The 21,823-nt window shown below is 43.3% G+C and overlaps 2 protein-coding genes across 3 annotated transcripts in view; one reads left to right on the top strand and one right to left on the bottom strand.

Annotated features, from left to right (window-relative positions):
- Nucleotides 1–362: 362 nt before the first annotated feature.
- Nucleotides 363–21,823, bottom strand: part of LOC124035828 (7-dehydrocholesterol reductase-like) — a 24,521-nt gene continuing 3,060 nt past the window's right edge. The window contains exons 1-8 of one of the 2 annotated variants that reach the window (XM_046349603.1): nt 8,834–8,932; nt 7,354–7,465; nt 4,114–4,336; nt 3,914–4,004; nt 2,603–2,816; nt 2,305–2,509; nt 2,019–2,150; nt 363–1,787 (exon numbers count right to left, since the gene is read on the bottom strand). In XM_046349603.1, coding sequence (XP_046205559.1) covers nt 1,323–1,787; nt 2,019–2,150; nt 2,305–2,509; nt 2,603–2,816; nt 3,914–4,004; nt 4,114–4,336; nt 7,354–7,463 — 1,440 coding nt within the window. In that variant the 5' untranslated portion in view covers nt 7,464–7,465; nt 8,834–8,932 and the 3' untranslated portion in view covers nt 363–1,322. Of the gene's footprint in view, nt 1,788–2,018; nt 2,151–2,304; nt 2,510–2,602; nt 2,817–3,913; nt 4,005–4,113; nt 4,337–7,353; nt 7,466–8,833; nt 8,933–21,823 lie in introns of those variants that run through there. The other variant, XM_046349602.1, reaches the window with a different exon arrangement.
- The window catches only part of nadsyn1 (NAD synthetase 1), a 13,870-nt gene continuing 1,946 nt past the window's right edge, over nt 9,900–21,823 (top strand). Inside the window, exons 1-20 of the mRNA XM_046349601.1 lie at nt 9,900–10,148; nt 10,423–10,483; nt 10,729–10,845; nt 10,983–11,036; nt 11,137–11,226; nt 11,871–11,922; nt 13,650–13,738; nt 13,946–14,063; nt 14,463–14,594; nt 14,789–14,860; nt 15,164–15,288; nt 15,752–15,800; nt 15,923–16,025; nt 16,171–16,339; nt 16,480–16,615; nt 16,900–17,006; nt 17,166–17,297; nt 17,406–17,475; nt 17,944–18,072; nt 18,692–18,865. Of these exons, the coding sequence (XP_046205557.1) occupies nt 10,064–10,148; nt 10,423–10,483; nt 10,729–10,845; nt 10,983–11,036; nt 11,137–11,226; nt 11,871–11,922; nt 13,650–13,738; nt 13,946–14,063; nt 14,463–14,594; nt 14,789–14,860; nt 15,164–15,288; nt 15,752–15,800; nt 15,923–16,025; nt 16,171–16,339; nt 16,480–16,615; nt 16,900–17,006; nt 17,166–17,297; nt 17,406–17,475; nt 17,944–18,072; nt 18,692–18,865 (2,064 nt within the window). The 5' untranslated portion in view covers nt 9,900–10,063. The remainder of the gene's footprint in view (nt 10,149–10,422; nt 10,484–10,728; nt 10,846–10,982; nt 11,037–11,136; nt 11,227–11,870; nt 11,923–13,649; nt 13,739–13,945; nt 14,064–14,462; nt 14,595–14,788; nt 14,861–15,163; nt 15,289–15,751; nt 15,801–15,922; nt 16,026–16,170; nt 16,340–16,479; nt 16,616–16,899; nt 17,007–17,165; nt 17,298–17,405; nt 17,476–17,943; nt 18,073–18,691; nt 18,866–21,823) is intronic.

Genomic DNA, 21,823 nt, shown 5'->3' with positions numbered 1-21,823 from the left:
GAGTGATCCCTGTCATACCCACTCCAGGGGCCACCGGCCACCGCTTCCACATCCTCCCCCTCCAACCTCTTGTCTGTCAGAGCCTAGCATTAGCCTCACATTCAGCTCCAAACGTCTGTGTTTGTTTAACTCTTTTCCTGGCAGCTGTGGCGATCTGAAGGGGTTAGGGGTCAGGCAGGCCAGCATGAGGGACAGGAGGCCTGATCAACCTCTTCAGTCACAGCAGGAGGAAGTGTTGACCTCTCTAAGGGCGTGTCAGCACCCTTCAAAGCACAGGAACAACTCTGTGATGATGCAATGACACCTCCGTCATTGTCATTTCCTCCACTCACAAAATACATATGAATTGATTGGAATCAAAGTAAAGTAATCAGAATGTTAGGTTTATTTACTTTTCTAAGTTATCACTTTAGGAAAGGCAGTTAAGGTAAAAAAGGAAAACACCTGAAATCAAATGGCAAAAAACACTGTTGGATGAAGTAAAAGCACTATTAGCACAAAACTTTAAAATAACAGGTACCTCAAACATATTGACAGGCATAAAGACAAATTAATTTTCGCAGGAACAATCATTGTATAGTTGTAACTGCTTCTTGAACATAATATACTAGTCTGCTGTTAGCATCATGTAATGTTGTACCGATCCCTAAGTAGAAGACACATTTGTCAGACAGTGCATTGTCAAAAAAACAAAAACATCTAGATTTTTGCTCATTTGTAGCTGTAGTTACTTTACCCATGGCAACTAACTGCTACGGTATGGTTATGTGGTGTTCACACTTCAATACAGATTTGAATTAGAAATCCATTTCTGAGTTTCTCATAGTGTCTATGTACCATAGTACCAACATTTATGGAGAAATGCTCCTAGGCAGCAGTGAAAGAAGTTCTGAGAGTACCTGAGGGTTGCTTCTTAGAGCACAAAGCTGGCAGTCTGACTACAAGTGAAGATCTCACTCTGAGTACTACATATTTTCATACAGAGAAACATGGAAACACACATTGACATCCAAAGACACCACGGCGCACACACACACACACACACACACACACACACACACACACACACACACACACACACACACACACACACACACACACACACACACACACACACACACACACACACACACACACACACACACACACACACACACACACACACACACACACACACACACACACACACACACACACACATTTTGCTCAAAATGTCATCAACATCTTTCCCATGGAATGTGAACAGTTCATTTAACACACATCTCCTTCTTCTGTTAAACTTCTTTCAGGATGCAGGGATTCCTTCAACCTCTGTGTCAACTCTAGAAGATCCCAGGCAGCAGGCGATAGGGAACTGCATCCGTGTAGCGCTTCCAGTCTTTGCCGTACTTGCTGCTGCAGCGATGCTCGTCTCTCACACAGCGGTGCACCAGCAGGATGGTCATGTAGACGATGTAGAAGTAGGGGTGAATGTGGCCGAAGCCGCAGGCTGCACAGTAGGCCAGCGAGCCCATCAGGTCACCCGTGTAGTTGAGGTGGCGTGCCACACCCCAGAAGCCGGAGGTCATGAGCTTGCTGTGGTGCAGGCCGCCGTCACCCGAGCGGTAGGCACACTCAATGAAGGTGGGCTTCTTGCCCCAGACGGAGCACTTCCCCTCGGTACGGCGGAACAGGTCCTTCTGGTGGTTGGTGGAGCGGAAGACGTAGTAACCCACCAGCCCCAAGAGGAGGACAGCAGCAGCATGGGCTGTGGAGAGCTGGACTGGGTTGTACACCAGGTACAGGCCCTGTAGAAAGAGACATGATGCCAAACATACAGTATGATGCAAACATACAGTATGATGTCTTGGCAGTTGAACGGAAAACAAGAAAGACTCCATAACAGCTACATTTAACTCAGGGTGTATAATCGAAGCGCATCAACTCAACTACAATTTCCATTACTTATTCATATTTTTGCAGTGGATTTTGTGTTGGGTGTCTGACTAGTTGTTGTTTTTTACGATGATGTGACTTACCTGCAGCGTGTAGAGGAAGGGCAGCCACACACAGTCTCCCCAGCCCAGGTACCAGCCGAAGTGGTCATGGCAGATGTCAATCGTCTTCAGGTACCATGCCTCATTCCAGAAGAAGTCGAGAACATAGATTGCCTGGAGGAGTAGCTATTACATTAGTAGCCATTCATTGGAGGTAAAGCTTGCCTAAACTGGTTCAGTCAAAGCTACCACTCTTAAGGTCTAGTTTAGCTAGGTCACTCGCTAACATACACTGCCATCTAGTGGTAAAGGGAGAGGAGTGTCTCACCTGCAGCACATTAACCAGGATCATAGAGTTAGTCACATAGCCATAGAGCTCCTGCTGTTTGGCTGCATAGGAGAGGTTGATTAGAGTCCAGGCAACAATACCAGGTCTCCCGTTGAAGAAGAGCTTGAAGTCGAACCATTTCCCAATGCGGGGATTGAACTCAATGCCCATCATGTAGTTATAGAAGACGTTGCCTGTGAATTTGCTGGAAAATAATAAAGGCAATTCAGATTAAATAGGCCCAAAGTGACAAGTTTGAATGAAATATAACATATTATTGGACGCATCTAGTCCTCACCAGTCCTCGGCATTGGTGGGGAAGAGGTAGGCCTTGACAAAGGCAAAGGTGGACACAACATAGCCCAGTATGTTGGTGCACCACAGCAGTGGGATCCAGTTGTCGAAGATTATGGTAGGGGAAAACCAGTGGAAGTATTGAGCGTTGGCATACCATAGGGCATGGGTGATTAGCCACGACTGTAAACCGTTGATCTCATACTTGTTTATGAGGCCTATGAGAATACAAACAATGTGGGGTGAAACCAATATGACATATATGAATGGACAAAGCCATCGATCAGGTGACACTATTCATTCCTATGTGAAGACTCAATAGCGCATTGAAGCTGTTGTTTCAGATGGTGTCTCATGGAGACAACGTGCACAGTTTTAGCTACTCCTGGAAGTGGCATTGCAGGCTAGCTAGGTGCTGCCCTCTCTCATTGAGTAAATCAGGTTGAATGTCGATCGGGGTACCATTTTTTCGTTTTGAATTTGACCCCTTTTTCTCCCCAATTTTGTGGTATCCAATTGTTTTAGTAGCTACTATCTTGTCTCATCGCTACAACTCCCGTACGGGCTCGGGAGATACGAAGGTTGAAAGTCATGCGTCCTCCGATACACAACCCAACCAAGCCGCACTGGTTCATCCAACCCGGAAGCCAGCCGCACCAATGTGACGGAGGAAACACTGTGCACCTGGCAACCTTGGTTAGCGCGCACTGCGCCCCGCCCGCCACACTGGTGCGCGATGAGACATCCCTACTGGCCAAGCCCTCCCTAACCCGGACGATGCTAGGCCAATTGTGGGTCGCCCAACAGACCTCCCGGTCGCGGCCGGTTACGACAGAGCCTGGGCGCGAACCCAGAGTCCCTGATGGCACAGCTGGCCTTAACCACTGCGCCACCTGGGAGGCTACTGTAGGCTACCATTAGCAGCTAAATGATCCTTATAACTTTGTCTGTGTGTGATTTTTTTTAAATGATCTATTCAAGGACATAAATCTTCTGTATTAGAAGCAATTATTGGTACCATTAACGGTCTAGATTTTGGGGGGGAATTTACACTACGATTGCCCTTTTTTCATTCACTACAATGGGGGATCATGTTTTCTGAAAACAATGCCTGCAGTACCGTGGTCAGGCTTGAACTTCTGTGGCTTCAATGAGAGGGGGCAGTAGTTCTCCCAGGTAGAAAAGAGCCAAGTGTTTGCAGACGACAACACTCAACCCTATTGTGCACATAAAATATCTGTAAATATGAATAGAAACCCATCCTTCATGCAAGAAATCTCCAAAAACTAAAATGTTCTCTTCTCAGGTGCCTTACCTGCTGGGGTGCGAGCTCCATCCTGAACCCCACCAGCATAGCCAGGCAGGAACTTATGAGTGATATCAGGAACACACATGTAGAGCACCACCTGATGGAGAAACAGTGTCATTCCACAGAACTCCCATCGTTGAAATATTCTGATGCAATAAACCATAATAAAATGTCATTTACACACACGGCCCTACATATGACCTTACCTGGAAGGAGACCCAGACGGTGTAGATCTGAGCAGCGGTCCAGGTGAAGGAGGGGGCCTTTTCCCAGATGGAGCGCAGGGTGGCCTCTCCACTGTAGAGCTCTACCAGGGGCTGGCTGACCGAGCACTGGTATTGGTCACACACCATGACGAAGAAGAACACCAGGAAGGGGGCTGTGCACAGCAGCAGGATCACAGCGCTCAGAGAGAACCAGTCCACCTCCCTAACAGATTGGTAGGCGTGGAGGAGATGGGGGAAATAACATACAGAGTTGTAATGGTGAAAATGCATAATCATTGGAGCATTTATAATAATTCATCATTCTTGAAAATGTTTCCGTAAAAATGTTTTAATAAAAAAAAAAAAACACTTGATAGCCTATTGTAATATATTTGAGAGTTGTTATTATTAGGCTGTAGATCTAATCTAACATAAATGCAATGGGCCGAGGACTTTGCCTTGTGGTGTACTGCCAACTTTGCTAGAGTTCACTTTTAAAGATAAGCATGACCAGTTTAACTTACAGGCTCATTTGAAAACCACTGATTATATGACAAGAATGATATAGGCCAACATTTCAGTGACTGTCTGTCCATGTAGTGACTGTCCATCAGTGGAGGCTGCAGAGGGGAGGATGGCTCGTAATAATGGTTGGAACGGAGTGAATGGAATGGCATCAAAATACCATGCCACTTATTCTGCTCCAGCCATTACCACGAACCCATCCTCCCCAATGAAGGTGCCACAAGCCTACTGTGTTGTCTATGTACAGCATAAATCGACATAAATCCTGAGAGCCTAGTTTTTCCTTTTTTAAAAATTCCGTAGTGAATCCATTCGCTAACCTGTGTTTTGTATAAGGGCTACAATAGCAAAAACATGTACATTGGCAAGAAAAAGTATGTGAACTATTTGGAATGACCTGGACTTCTGCATAAATGGGTCATAAAATGTGACAACATTTCTCAACAATAGACAAATAAACAGTCTGCTTAAACTAATAACACAAACAATTATATGTTTTCATGTCTTTATTGAACACACCGTGTAAACATTCACAGTGCAGGGTAGGAAAAGTATGTGAACCCTTGGATTTAATAACTGGTTAAGCTTTCTTTGGCAGCAATAACTTCAACTAAACGTTTTCTGTAGTTGCGGATCAGACCTGCACAACGGTCAAGAGGAATTTTGGACCATTCCTCTTTACAAAACTGTTCCAGTTCAGAAATATTCTTGGGATTTCTGGTGTGAGCCGCTCTCTTGGGGTCATGCCACAGCGTCTCAATCGGGTTGAGGTCAGGACTCTGACTGGGCCACTCCAGAAGGTGTATTTTCTTCTGTTGAAGCCATTCTGTTGTTGATTTACTACTGTGTTTTGGGTTGTTGTCTAGTTGCATCACCCAACTTCTGTTGAGCTTCAATTGGCGGACAAATAGCCTTACATTCTCCTGCAAAAATGTCTTGATAAACTTGGGAAATCACTTTTCCGTCAATGATAGCAAGCTGTCCATGCCCTGAGGCAGAAAAGCATCTCCAAACCATGATGCTCCCTCCACCATACTTTACAGTTGGGATAAGGTTTTGATGTTGGTGTGCTGTGCCTTTTTTTCTCCACACAATGTTGTGTGTTCCTTCCAAACAACTCAACTTTAGTTTAATCTGTCCATAGAATATTTTGCCAGTTGCGTTATGGAACATCCAGATGCTCTTTTGCGAACATCAGACGTGCAGCAATGTTTTTTTTTTGGACAGCAGTGGCTTCTTCTGTGGTGTCCTTCCGTGAACATCATTCTTGTTTCATGTTTTACGTATCGTAGACTCGTCAGAGATGTTAGCATGTTCCAGAGATTTCTGTAAGTCTTTAGCTGACACTCTAGGATTCTTCTTAACCTCATTGAGCATTCTACGCTGTGCTCTTTCAGTCATCTTTGCAGGACGGCCACTCCTAGGGAGAGTAGCAACAGTGCTGAACTTTCTCAATTTTTAGACATTTTGTCCAGCCGTGGACTGATGAACATCAAGGCTTTTAGAGATACTTGATGTCACCCTTTCCAGCTTTATGCAAGTCAACACTTCTTAATATTGGGTCTTCTGAGATCTCTTTTGTTCGAGGCGTGGTTCACACCAGGCAATGCTTCTTGTGAATAGCAAACTCAAATTTTGTGAGTGTTTTTTATAGGGCAGGGCAGCTCTAACCAACATCTCCAATCTCGTCTCAATGATTGTACTCCAGGTTAGCTGACTCCTGACTCCAATTAGCTTTTGGAGAAGTCATTAGTCTAGGGGTTCACATACTTTTCCCAACATACACTGTGACTGTTTAAACTATGTATTCAATAGAGACAAGAAGAATACAATAATTTGTGTGTTATTAGTTTAAGCAGGCTGTGTTAGTTGAAGATCAGATCTAATTTTATGACCAATTTATGCAGAAATCCAGATAATTCCCAAGGGTTCACATACTTTTTCTTGCCACTGTGCATCACTTTTTAACTTATTTTAGTGGCAGCGACCCATAACCCAATGAAACCTGGAATAGACATATAATGGAAATATAATGTGTGGGTGATGGAAGCTTGTGAACTGATTCAAACTGGTTGTTTATTTAACCTAGTCAAATACTTTATTTCCTTTTCATACTACCTTTGTCTACTGAAGATTAAGCAGGTCCCCACACACAATCTTGCCCAATATTTTGAGCAGCTGCCCTCCCCAAAGAAATATAAGTTCCCACTGTTCAGCAAGAATAGGAGCAGGGCAAGTTTCATTCCGACAGCCTGAACAGTGGGACATAGGACAGATGTAGGTCCAATGGTCAGACAGTAGGCCACAGGGACTGTGCATATGTGTACATTAACTATGACATTTCCAGTGTTTTCTGTATTAGGTATTTATGTGCTGATTTCACAAAATTAATTTCCATATAAATGGAGATTAAAGATGGAATCCGCAGTTGGGGAAACAGCGCCACTGTCTGCCCCAAAGCCGTTTTTGTTTTTCTTTGATGAAGCAGAGGTGGGGAGTGTACAAGAAATCGCAATACATGTGCTGCTGCTCTTTGCAGTAACTACATCGGTGCAAACAGATGTGGCAGTTTCACCATTAAGGATTGCAGCTTTAAGTATATCATATCATAATCAGTCCTGAACCAACAGACAGTGAACATAGTTACATGTGAACCCAGTTACCCGAGTAGAGCATTAATGACTATAGGCCTACAGTAGGTCAGCTTCATCTTACCATGCTCTTCCCCACTGCCCTGCGGGTTCCTCTGTTGTCTCAGACGCCCCCCAGTTAGAGCTGAGCCTCTGGCGCCTCCGGGTGGCCTCCATGGCCACTGCAGAAGACATCTCTAGAGGAACAGAGAGAGAGAGAGAGTAGAGAGTCATGGTAGTGACCAAGACATAACAGACCGACTGTACCTTATAGCCAATAAGGTAATGTGGGATATCAAAGGACATCTGGTGGCCTTTGAGGACCTGACCTAAAACATTATGTGATGGTGCTGTACATGATACATGGTTAAATATTATTGGTAAACCTTAAGGGTCAAAAGTTGATTACACAAGGCTGCATGGGGTGTGTGTCCAAGAGTGATAATGACAAGCCAGATGGCTACTATTTGATGCACACAGGATGTTGTATAATACAGATCAAAATGTCACAAATCTTTTGGTCCCAGTGTGGTAAGGCCTACAGTTTGTCTGTTTGACACATGCACAATTCTAAAGGTTTATGAATAGACATGAGCATGATAATTCTACAATGAGAGGTTTTAGCACAACACAGTTGTGTATGTTAGCAAATCTAATGCAAATGTTCAAACATATCAAACACACTGGAAAAATGTGTACGTACACTTTAATAAGACCATAACTGCATATGATTACTACATGGGCTCAAAGACACCATAGAACCAAACAAACTTTTTCACTCCCATTATTAAACTACTTCTAATGTTGCTCATCCCCTCCATTAATATAAACATGTATGCATGCATTACTTCGTCGCTTTGGTTAAAAGTGTCTGCTAAATGGCATATATTATATTATTATCCCACACATCAGAGGTAGGGCCTACACGTGTACTGTAACAACCCACAGAAGGGGCAGAGCAGACACACAGGGATAGTAATAGCAGGTCTCTGGGTATAGGTCATTTTATGTCAGCTGAAACGTTTTTGGACAAAATCCAACATACAGATACAACAATAATGCTGAGGGGAACACATGTTGTACGTAGTTGACAACAGCACTTTCGGCAGAGTGACGGCTGTCACACATTCACATAGACCACTCAAATATTTTTGTATACAAGACTGATTGAAGTAAGTAGAAGGTGAGTTTCATAAAAAGCATAGACTTCATTCTCCACCCTTTTAACGTTACTTAAAATTACTGATAGGCCTACAACAAGCGTCAGCTGCTTTTACACCCGATTATTGAATAAATACCCGCAAGTCCCTGAAATTGTATTGTCAATAATTCTGTACGAAATATAGACAACGGATCGAATGAATAAATAAACATTAGATAGAGGCTCTCACAAAATAATTGATAATAAATTGCCTAACGCTGCCATAACGCACCTCCAGAAAAAGCCATAACTCATATGGACAATAGATAATGCATAATGTCGAGGATCATAGACGGAAAAATAACATAAGCAGACATTGAATTTGAATAGGTCTGTCTAAAATATAATTTCGTAGGCTACTCACCAACTTCTAGGACCTATGGGAAAACTCTTGGACCAGATTGGTATGATATAACGAATAAAAGGTTCTATATTAACAACAACTCCGCCCAAATAATAAATGCGTGCAAACGTACAGCCAATAACGTCTCAGTAGGGTACGCGCCGCACTGCCATATCGACCTCTGATTGGATAATACTGATCTGAAGCCACGAGCGCCTGATGAGCTCATGAATAGTTGGGCCATTAAAAATAATACATCCACATCCAACAAACCGACAGACCCAAATAACTCCTGAACATATTTTGAACCAATAAGTGGACAACATCACACAGTCACACTGTCTTCATGATGACAATATCTGCATACAGCTGTCATATGATGACAGAATAATACAGGATGATGTAGCTAAAATAAATACAAATATTTATAGATTAAATAGTAGGCTACTTTTATATATATATTTTTCATGAAGTCGCAACTTTAGTTTGAGATCTACTTTTCATCTTGGTTTCCACAATATTTTTATTTATGGAAGCATCAACATTTTTAAGTCTGAAATATGGACAAATTTTAAAACATATTGAAGACGACCGGTAGATCTACTCAATACAGGCATCCTAATTTTGTACAGAAGAGGCACAGCAGCTTGTTGTATAAATACGTTTCCTGTCTCTTTAATAAGACTTACGAGGAGGAGGGGCAGTATAAGCAAAGATTTGTGTCCCTAAACCAAGATAAACCACAGCCTGTCGTTTCAAGTGGTTCATAGTGGGCAGAACAAGCATGAGGGTGGGCAGAGCCAATAAGATGAGATCCTATTGGCGCGTTCTAGCAATGTTTTGAAACTTTGTCAAAGGGTAAAGTCTACAAAACCTTATCCACTCTGTTCGTAACCTATTTTTTGGGGGGGGAACTGTATTGAGATAAAATGATGAGAAAATTAGCACAATGTCGGCCAAAATCCATAGCATTCCATCTTCTCCCACTGCCGGCCACTCGGCTTCCGCTCACTGTCATATTTGGTACATTATTTGAGCGAGTGGAAAAGCCACTCGGGTGCTTCACATTTATGCTTCCGGTGAAATATCTGTCTCTTTGTTCTATCTGTGGTAGAGGTTCCCGGATCGAAGTGACACAATTCCAACTTAGATATTTTTGAGTCGAGTGTTACAGTAACTCATTTGAGAATTTAAACTAACGTTTCAACGTTTGAATATCAACAAGGCTACTTTGTTGCACCGTTTTATGAAATGGGACGAAAGGTTATATTAGCTACGTGCTCCTTGAATCAATGGGCACTAGATTTTGACGGAAACGTAGAGAGAATACTGAGAAGTAAGTCCGAATAAAATAATTGAGAATCACACTCTGCAAGCTTCTCCGAAGTTAAAATCGTCGAATTGAAGATGCATTGTCCATTTAACTTAAACTGTAGTGGGTTCATATACAGAGCTGTTTAAAGGTGTTGCAATGATTTATAGACATTCCACTTAGAAGCCTGGAGTATACTATACTAGGCAACTTGCTCTGCGGGAATAGCATGCAAGTCTTGCAATCAGAACTCTGGACATGCCATTCATTTTACTAATGATATGTTTCTCATGACTAGGTATCGCGATAGCCAAGTCTCAGGGAGCTAAATACAGACTGGGACCAGAACTGGAAATATGGTATATATAATCTACATCTCTTTCATCAAAGTTGTGATTGTTGAGTACATTACTGTATACAGTATGTAGACTAGAACAAAAATGTAGCTTATTAGACAAATGTATGGCTTTGTTTGTGGTCTTTTTATTTGACTCCTATAAAGCTCTGTGCATTTGCATATAATAAGAATCCTACATTACCATGCCTGCTCTGAATTTCCATGAACTCTCCCTCAACCTCCTCTCTTTCTGTCCCTGGTCATCAGTGGGTATGGCTGTGCAGACCACTTCTACGAGTCAGACACCCTGCTGCACTGCTTCCAGGTACTCGGGAAGCTGCTGGAGTCACCTGTCACCCAGGATATCATCTGCGATGTTGGCATGTCAGTCACACTTCCCACAAGCACTTCAGCTCGGTTGTCCCTCTCTTTGCCTCCTGGACTATCATACCCCACTAAACAGTGTATGTTGTAGTAAGATTTCCGTAACCTGTGACTAATGTTCTCCATGTCCCCCTCAGGCCCATCATGCATCATAATGTTCGGTATAACTGCAGAGTAATTTTCCTCAACGGGTAAGGCTCGGAAATAAGAAATTCTGCATTGATGTAGGTTATGTGCATTGTCAATAGTAAGTAGGTGTAATTGTTCACAATTCTCACCCACTTTTTAAAGGAAAATCTTGTTGATCCGACCCAAGATGCTGCTGGCCAACTATGGAAACAACCGGGAGTTCCGCTGGTTTTCACCATGGAATAAACTCAGGTAAGTGATCAACATTGAATCTCCACAAGAAACCCTTCCTTCTGAACATAATGATTATACTTTGATAAACAGTGAAATTAGAGAGATTCTCAGGTACTTTTGTAATCTTTTTAGCCAGTAGTTCGGAAAGTAAGGCTTATGAGCCAAAAGTAGTCTCAGAAAATTGCATACTATGTCACATATGTTCAGATATGTGCACCATGTCATTGCTCTCACTCTGCTGTGTGGGCATCTTGCTAGTTGACACTCAAATGGCGAGGGGCTGAAGGGGGAAAATGTGGGGGAAATGGTGCAGCACAGCTTCCAGAAAACAGTTGCTTTCAAACTAGGGATTTCGTGGCTAATTGAAGTAAGACAGTACTTCTGCTCATATATTATGCATATATGAACTACACATGGAGACTTCCGGTCCAAAGTGAGAGGTTTAGAAAATACTTGGTAGTTGCAAAAGTTCCGGAACATCTTTAAATGTTTAGGTCAAAGCAGATTTGGTACGTGGAAAAGGACACAAATCCAAATTTTTCACATCACACGTAATAACATATATACGCATTTTGCTGCACCTGTCAAAAAACCTGCAAATCTCTCTACGTGACCATTAAACTTTGATTTGAACATGGTATTATTGTGTTTGTCTGCCACAGACATGTGGAGGAGTACTACCTGCCCAGGATGATCCAGGACATGACAGGACAGGTAGGATCAATCTCTCTCTAATGGCAGGGTGTTGCACTAACAAGGATCAGTGATACGAGGATTATTTGCACGTTTCTTCATTTAAGGGCAATCTGCACCACTAATATACAGTACCAGTCAAAAGTTGGACACACCTACTCATTCAAGGATTTTTATTAATTTTTACTATTTTCTACATTGTAGAATAATAGTGAAGACATCAAACCTATGAAATAACACATATGGAATCATGTAGTAACCAAAAAAGTGTTAAACAAATCTAAATATAGTTCATTTTTGATTCTTCAAAGTAGGCATCTTTTGCCTTGATGACAACTTTGCCCACTCTTGGCATTCTCTCAACCAGCTTCACCTGGAATGCTTTTACAACAGTCTTGAAGGAGTTCCCACATATGCTGAGCACTTGTTAGCTGCTATTCCTTCACTCTGAGGTCCAACTCATCCCAAACCATCTCAATTAGGTTGACGTCAGGTGATTGTGGAGGCCAGGTCACCTGATGCAGCACTCCATCACTCTCCTTCTTGGTCAAATAGCCCTTACACAGCCTGGAGGTGTGTTGGGTCATTGTCCTGTTGAAAAACAACTTATTGGCCCACTAAGCGAAAACCAGATGGGATGGCATATCGCTGCAGAATGCTGTGGTAGCCATGCTGGTTAAGTGTGCCTTGAATTCAAAATAAATCTGACAGTGTCACCAGCAAAGCACCATCACACCTCCTCCTCCATGCTTCACGGTGGGAACCACACATGCGGGGATCATCTGTTCACCTACTCTGCGTCTCACAAAGACACAGCGTTTGGAACCAAAAATCTCACATCCACCGGTCTAATGTCCATTGCTCATGTTTCTTGGCCCAAGAAAGTCTCTTCTTCTTATTGGTGTCCTTTAGTAGTGGTTTCTTTGCAGCAATTCCATGAAGGCCTGATTCACACAGTCTCCTCTGGACAGTTGATGTTGAGATGTGTCTATTACTTGAACTCTGTGAAGCATTTATTTGGGCTGCAATTTCCGAGGCAGGTAACTCTAATGAATGTATCCTCTGCAGCAGAGGTAACTCTGGGTCTTCCTTTCCTATGGTGGTCCTCATGAGAGCCAGGTTCATGTTTCTTGCGACTGCACATGGAAACTTTCAAAATTCGTAAAGATGTCTGCTTTGACTGACCTTCATGTCTTAAAGTAATGATGGACTATCATTTCTCTTTGCTTATTTGAGCTGTTCTTGACATAATATGGACTTGGTCTTATACCAAATAGGGCTATCTTCTGTATACTACCCCTACCCCTACCTTGTCACAACACAACTGATTGGCTCAAACGCATTATGACGGAAAGAAATTCCACAAATTAACTTTTAAGAAGGCACACCTGTTAATTGAAATGCATTCCAGGTGACTACCTCATGAAGCTGGTTGAGAGAATGCCAAGAGTATGCAAAGCTGTCATCAAGGCAAAGGGTGGCTACTTTGAAGAATATCAAATATAAAATATATTTTGATTTGTTTAACACTTTCTTTTAGTTACTACATGATTCCATATGTGTTATTTCATAGTTTTGAAGTCTTCACTATTATCCTACAATGTAGAAAATAGTACAAATAAAAACCCTGGAATGAGTAGGTGTGTCCAAACCTTAGAATGGTACTATATATGTGCAGCAATCAATAGTATCATCCATTTAATGTGATCGTTAATGAAAATTCCTTTCCATTGTTCTGTCTCCTGAAGGACACTGTCCCCTTTGGTGACTGCGTCCTCTCAACCAAAGACACCTGCATTGGGAGTGAGATGTGTGCAGAGCTGTGGAACCCTAGGAGGTACATTCAATGAAGAGTCTCAAATGAAGGCCTTTTCTTTTCAAAACATTACTCAATTTCTGGAATGAGTTGTGTGAATACTGTGAGCCCTTAGTTATTTGTTTAATGAATCAAAGGAGAGCTGTGAATAAATATATACGGTATGTGTGTTTTTCTAGTAAGCTACGGTATGTAATGATGTATGTGGGAATGTCATGTGCTTGGCAGCCCCCATGTGGACATGGGTCTGGACGGCGTGGAGATCTTCACCAACTCCTCAGCCAGCTACCACGAGCTACGCAAGGCAGACCACAGAGTGAACCTGATTAAATCAGCCACCATGAAGGTGATCGTACACACACGAACGGACGGACACATGCATGAACACACGCGCATGTTATACAGCCCTTCAAACTCAACTCTGGACCTGGAAGCTAGTTCCACTGCATTTTTTTATTGTTCCCCTCTAATCAGGGACTGATTTAGACCTGGGACACCAGGCGGTGCAATTAATTTTAAGGTAGAACAGAAAACCAGCAGGCTCTGGACTACGTAGGGTAAGAGCTGAGTACCTCTGTTGTGCAGTATGTTTAGTGAGAATAGAGGTACTGCATGTTGCCTGCCCAGTAACCACTTGGAGGCACTGTTTTGTCCTTATAATACTGCTCCATTTCATACATTGTTTTGCCTGCAAAGTAATGAAGTTGGGCGATTTCTGATATTACAAGTGTGTTGTTTTGCACAGAGTGGGGGGATCTACATGTTTGCCAATCAGAAGGGTTGTGATGGAGACAGACTCTACTACGATGGTTGTGCCACGGTGGCCATCAACGGGGACATAGTGGCCCAGGGAAGACAGTTCTCCCTGGATGACGTGGTAAGGACAGGTTAAACATAACAAAATGTACATGTGAGAAGAATATCTTACAGCCTATTTATTTCACCCTCACTTCACACACCAGGGTGAGCTGTGTTTTATTATATGGGTTGGCCAAGTCAGCATGTTGTATAATGCTAGCCATTCCCGAAGTGAACTCTTGGACTGTGTGTGTGTGTGTGTGTGTGTTGCAGGAGGTTGTGACTGCCATTCTGGATCTGGAGGATGTCCGCAGCTACAAAGGAGAGCATTGCCACCCACATGTGGTGAGCTGACACCTCTATTCAAAACAGGACACTTTTTACTTCTCAGAAACGGTAGGTGTGATTCAGAAACACATTACTCCCCAAGTTAAACTAGCCACACAAGGGGAACCAGAGGTAGTAATCCTGTTCAACATTCAACTCCCCAACCTAAGGCTCTGTCTCTGCCCGGTGTCGTCTTTCCTCCCTACACTGAGTACACAGAGAGAGTCCCTTCAATTATTGACTCGGACTCAAAATAGCATGCCGGTTACATTTGAAATGTCACATGGTTTGCTGATATGTCCTCTGCTCCACTGTGTCCAGGAGTATGAGCACAAGCCGTGCCATCGAGTCAAAGTGGACTTCTCCCTGTCTGATTGTGAAGATGTCTACCTCCCCACTCACCAGCCCATTGAGTGGCAGTTCCACACTCCTGAGGAGGAGATTAGGTATGGCACCTCCTGACAAAGACTGTGATCACAAGAGTGTTGTGTGCTTTATATGCTTCCCATAATAAATAGTAGCTATTTTTGACTCTCCCTGTATTTAGTTTTTTTTCACCATGGAATCATTGGAAACAGACAGCAATAGCAGTCTACTATATTGCCACACATTGGATTCAGGAGCTTGGCATGTGACATTCATTTACCCTGACTGCTCCCTTTGTGTCTGAAACTGAGCTGCCTGTCTTTGGTGGAGCCAATCTCTGTCGGAGAGAAGTTAACTAGAGAAACACGTTTTTTAAAAGCTACTTTCCAGATCATGTGACTGCCCACCTCTTTACAGTTTACACATACATACCCTTCCATTCAGGTGACAAACAGCACAGGGCCTTCAATCTAACCTACAATTTGACCCATGTCAAATACATGCACATGCGTGTCTGTGTGATCTTGTCTTTGGTCTCTTCAGCCTGGGTCCAGCATGTTGGCTTTGGGACTACCTGAGGAGAAGTGGTCAGGTGAGTAGTGCTATATTTGGTTTAAATGATGTGTAAATGTGCTTATGCGTACCTGCTTATTACTGATTATTGGTATTGTCTGTATCTCTATCCATAAACACTCCTGTTATTCCCTGCTCCAGGCTGGTTTCCTCCTGCCTCTCAGTGGTGGTGTGGACAGTTCCTCTACAGCCTGCATTGTCTACTCCATGTGTGTGCTGGTCTGCCTGGCAGTCAGAGATGGCAGTGAGTACTGGACTGGATACTGGGGTGCCAACAGACCCATAGTGTTTTGTTGTGTGACACAAAAGCACATGGCTCCTATTCTAAAGTTTGACATTGCATTCAGAGTTTGTCACTACAGCTTCAGCTTCTTCTCTCCCTGTATCAGACACCCAGGTGCTGGAGGATGTTCAACGGGTAGTGAGTGATGTGTCCTACACCCCCCGGGACCCACGGGAGCTGTGCAGACGCATCTTTACCACCTGCTACATGGCCAGTGAGAACTCTTCAGAAGGAACCCGTAACAGGGCCAAAGACCTGGCCTCTCAGATTGGCAGGTGAGCGTCACTGGCCCCATCATAGTTGGGCAGTTGCAGACTAACAAACTAGAACACAATGAGGCTCACATCTGTTATAAATCTCACCTTATGCTTTTCTTCTAAAGTTATTTTTCTTTGTATTTATCTTGTTTATTCAGCTCACACATGAACCTCAACATCGACATGGCAGTGAAAGGCATGCTGGGAATCTTCTCCATGGTTACAAGAAAGTGTCCCCAGTTCCGTGCTAACGGTGGAAGCACAAGAGAAAACCTTGCCCTACAGAATGTGCAGGTGGGTTGAGTGTCAAGGAGTACATTGTTCAGGTGTTACGTGAAACACTTCAACAAAGCAGAAACCCGTTATTGCAAAATTAATTTTAAAAATGGTTTCTGAGATGAGCAGAGCTTTTCCCCTCGCTTGCATTTCTCTTTAATCGCACCATTTACTTGCATTTTCACACATGTTCACCACAATCCTCACACTATCATGTTCCAGTTAAACGGTCTGATCTGAGTAAGCAATTGTGTGGTGTGTGAATTGTATGAAACCCTTATCCACTATCCTGTCCCTTCCAGGCCCGAATCAGGATGATTCTGGCCTATCTCTTTGCTCAGCTCAGTCAGTGGGCTGAGGGGAAACCTGGTGGCCTCCTAGTCCTTGGCTCAGCCAATGTGGATGAGAGGTTAGTGAGTACTAGAGAATGTCAATGTTTCTCTCCTTTATTTAAAACTATGTGCTATCTGCTTCAGTCCAACAGAAAAGTACAAAAAGTGTATGATCCCTCTCTGTATGGAACCCTCTCTGTATTTGACCTACACCTCAATACCCCTCTATTCTGCAGTCTCACTGGCTACTTCACTAAGTATGACTGCTCCAGTGCTGACATCAATCCCATTGGAGGCATCAGTAAGACAGACCTAAAAAGCTTCCTGCAGTACTGTGTCGAACAGTTCCAGCTCACCGCCCTCAAAAGGTGAAGCACGCTGCTCTGCAATCCCGTCTTCTTCTCTGGGACAATACAAAAGTCACTATAATGTCAGGAGACTCACCATGTTGGCAACTGTCTTTATGTCCTCTGTAGTATCATGGCTGCACCTCCCACTGCAGAGCTGGAGCCCCTGAAGGACGGCCAGGTGTCGCAGACTGATGAGGTAACGAGTCAGCATGTCACCTCAAGTGGAGCCAGATGTGGTCTTGAGCCCTCTGATTATGTTGATCGTTGTGGGTGTGGGCCAACCACATACGAAGTGACAACTTATTTTTCTTTAGATTTATTTATTTTCCTCACATACTGTGCACACACTGCTATGACTGACTGTTCTTTATACGTATTAAGAAAAGTTGACATTTCAGACTTACAGGTGAAAGTCATACCATAAACCCTCAGCTCTATTCAGCTTGACTACTGTTGTTATTGTCCCGCCATGTTTTTCTTCTGTGACTGTGTGACTCAACTTCCCCTGTCTATATATATACCACCTCACAAGCTTGGAAAATTAATGTCTCTTCAGGGATGTCATCTGCGCACACGGTTTGTTCAGTTATGGTGTAATCTGACCTCTTCCTTATCCCTGGCTGTCGTCCTCTCTCTTGCTCTCTCTGTGTCCCTCTCTCATTAGTCTGATATGGGGATGACATACTCGGAGCTGTCTGTGATTGGTCGGCTCAGGAAGATCTCCAAGTGCGGCCCGTACAGCATGTTCTGCAAACTCATCCACATGTGGAGGGAGGCCCTCTCCCCTCTACAGGTCACTCTACACCTCTGTATCGCACACCATTTACTATCTCAATGATAGTGTTCTGTGTCACACAAAGTCTACTTGTTTACACTGGGTGGACAAAACCTTAAGAACACCTTCCTAATATTGAGTGTCGAAAGCGTTCCACGGGGATGCTGGCCCATGTTGACTTCACTGCTTCCCACAGTAGTGTCAAGTTGGCTGGATGTCCTTTGGGTGGTGGAACATTCTTGATGATCACGGGAAACTGTTGAGCGTGAAAAACCAGCAGTGTTACAGTTCTTGACACAAACCGGTGCGCCTGGCACCTACTACCATAGCCCGTTCAAAGGCACTTAAATCTTTTGTTTTTCCCATTCACCCTCTGAATGGCACACACACACACACGATCCATGTCTCTCAATTGTTGTAAGGATTAAAGGTCCTTCTTTAATCTGTTTTACCCTTCATCTACACTGATTGAAGTGGATTTAACAAGTGATATCAATAAGGGATCATAGCTTTCCCTTGGATTCCCCTGGTTAGTCGGTCATGGAAAGAGCTGTTCATAATGTTTTGTACACTCAGTGTACGCTATCTATTTCTATGATTTGAGAATAACACTTCTTCTGACCATTTGACATTTCAGGTGGCGGCCAAAGTGAAACACTTTTTCCAGATGTATTCTGTGAACAGACACAAAATGACAACTGTGACACCATCCTACCACGCTGAGAGCTATGGCCCCGATGACAACCGCTTTGACCTCAGGCCCTTCCTCTACACTCGCTGGTCCTGGCAGTTCAGAGCCATTGATAATCAGGTGGGGATCCGACAGTCAACATGACATTTTGTTTTATTTGACCTTTATTTAACTGGGGAAGTCAGTTAAGAACAAATTCTTATTTACAATGACGGCCTACCCCCGGCCAAACCCTCCCCTAATCCGGACGACGCTGGGCCAATTGTGTGCAACCCTATGGGACTCCCGATCACGGCCGGTTGTTATACGGCCCGGGATAGAACCTAGGTCTGTAGTGACGCATCTAGCACTGCGATGCGGTGCCTTAGACCGTTGCGCCACTCAGGATATTTGTTTTTTTACTGTGGATCTCTCACATTTGGTTGTTCCCTCCTCAACGGCTTTATCAGATTTTATTTAATCTAACAAGAATTGTGAATGTCCACGGAACATGGTAAATTACACTGCCTGTCACCATGGGAGTACCCCAAGCCTCGATCCTAGGCCCCACGCTCTTATTATTTTACATCAACAACATAGCTCAGGCAGTAGGAAGCTCTATCATCCATTTATATGCAGATGATAGTCTTATACTCAGCTGGCCCCTGCACGGATTTTGTGTTAAATGCTCTACAACAAAGCTTTCTTTAGTGTCCAACAAGCTTTTTCTACGCTTAACCCTGTTCTGAACACCTCCAAAACAAAGGTCATGTGGTTTGGTAAGAAGAATGCCCTCCTCCCACAGGTGTTATTACTACCTCTGATGGTTTAGAGCTTGAGGTAGTCACCTCATACAAGTACTTGGGAGTATGGCTAGATGGTGCACTGTCCTTCTCTCAGCACATATCAAAGCTGCAGGCTAAAGTTAAATCGAGACTTGGTTTCCTCTATCGTAATCGCTCCTCTTCACCCCAGTTGCCAAACTAACCCAGATGACCATCCTACCCATGCTAGATTACGAAGGCATCACTTGAGAGCCCCTTTACGGCAGGTAAGGGGGCTCTCAAGCAGCTAGATGTTCTTTACCATTCGGTCATCAGATTTTCCACCAATGCTCCTTATAGGACACATCACTGCACTGCACTATACTCCTCTGTAAACTGGTCATATCTGTATTCCCCTTGCAAGACCCACTGGTTGATGCTTATTTATAAAAACCCTCTTAGGCCTCATTCCCCCCTATCTGAGATATATACTGCAGCCCTCATCCTCCACATACAACACATGTTCTGCCAGTCACATTCTGTTAAAGGTCCGAAAAGCACACACAACCCTGGATCGCTCCTCTTTTCAGTTCACTGCAGCTAGCGACTGGAACGAACTGCAACAAACACTCAAATTTGACAGTTTTATCTCAATCTCTTCATTCAAAGACTCAGTCATGGACACTCTTACAGACAGTTGTGGCTGCTTTGCGTGATGTATTGTTGTCTCTACCTTCTTGCCCGTTGTGCTGTTGTCTGTGCCCAATAATGTTTGTACCATGTTTTGTGCTGTTACCATGTTTTGTGTCGTTACCATGTTTTGTTGCTACCATGCTGTGTTGTCATGTGTTGCCGCCTTGCTATGTTGTTGTCTTTAGGTCTCTCTTTATGTAGTGTTGTTGTGATGTGTGTTTTGTCCTATATTTATATACAGGGGCAAGAAAAAGTGTGTGAACCCTTTGGAATTTCCTGTTTTTCTGCAAAAATCGGTCGTCACATTTGATCTGATCTTCATCTAAGTCACAACATTAGACAAACATAGTGTGCTTGTAATAATAGCATACAAATTCTTGAATTTTTCTTGTCTATATTGAATACATAATTTAAACATTCACAGTGTAAGTTGGAAAAAGCATGTGAACCCCTTGGCTAATGACTTCTCCAAAAGCTAATTGGAGTCAGGAGTCAGCTAACCTGGAGTCCAATCAATGAGATTGGAGATCTTGGTTAGAGCTGCCTTGCCATCTAAAAAACACTCACAAAATTTGAGTTTGCCATTCACAAGAAGCATTGCCTGGTGTGAACCATGCCTCGAACAAAAGATATCTCAGAAGACCTAAGATTAAGAATTGTTGACTTGCATAAAACTGGAAAGGGTTACAAAAGTATCACTAAAAGCCTTGATGTTCATTAGTCCACGGTAAGACAAATGGTCCTTAAATAGAGAAAGTTCAGCACTGTTGCTACTCTCCCTAGGAGTGGCCGGCCTGCGAAGATGACTGCAAGAGCACAGCACGGAATGTTCAATGAGGTTAAGAAGAATCCTAGTGTCAGCTAAGACTTACAGAAATCTCTGGAACATGCTATCATCTCTGACGAGTCTACGATACCTGAAACACTAAACAAGAAGAATGATGTTCATGGGAGGACACCACGGAAGAGGCCACTGCTGTCCAAAAAAAACATTGCTGCACATCTGAAGTTTGCAAAAGTGCACCTGGATGTTCCCCAGCGCTACTGGCAAAATATTCTGTGGACAGATGAAACTACAGTTGAGTTGTTTGGAAGGAATCCACAACCCTATGTGTGGAGAAAAAAGGCACAGCACATCAACATCAAAGCCTCATCCCAACTGTAAAGTATGGTGGAGGGAGCATCATGGTTTGGGGCTGCTTTGCTGCCTCAGGGCCTGGACAGCTTTCCATCATCTACGGAAAAATGAATTCCCAAGTTTATCGAGACATTTTGCAGGAGAATGTTAAGCTATTTGTCCGCCAATTGAAGCTCAACAGAAGTTGGGTGATGCAACAGGACACCGACCCAAAACACAAGTAAATCAACAGAATGGCTTCAAGAGAAGAAAATACGCCTTCTGGAGTTCTGACCTTAACCCGATTTGAGATGCTGTGGCTTGACCTCGAGAGCAGTTCACACCAGACATCCCAAGAATATTGCTGAACTGAAACAGTTTTGTAAAGAGGAATGGTCCAAAATTCCTTCTGACCGTTGTGCAGGTCTGATCCGCAACATCAGAAAAATTTTGAGGTTATTGCTGCCAAAGGAAGTTAACCAGTTATTAAATCCAAGGGTTCACATACTTTTTCTACCCTGCACT

This window comes from Oncorhynchus gorbuscha, linkage group LG05 (genome assembly GCF_021184085.1).
Source record: "Oncorhynchus gorbuscha isolate QuinsamMale2020 ecotype Even-year linkage group LG05, OgorEven_v1.0, whole genome shotgun sequence".
Lineage (NCBI taxonomy): Eukaryota > Metazoa > Chordata > Actinopteri > Salmoniformes > Salmonidae > Oncorhynchus > Oncorhynchus gorbuscha.
This window is presented reverse-complemented; position numbering and strand designations above follow the sequence as displayed.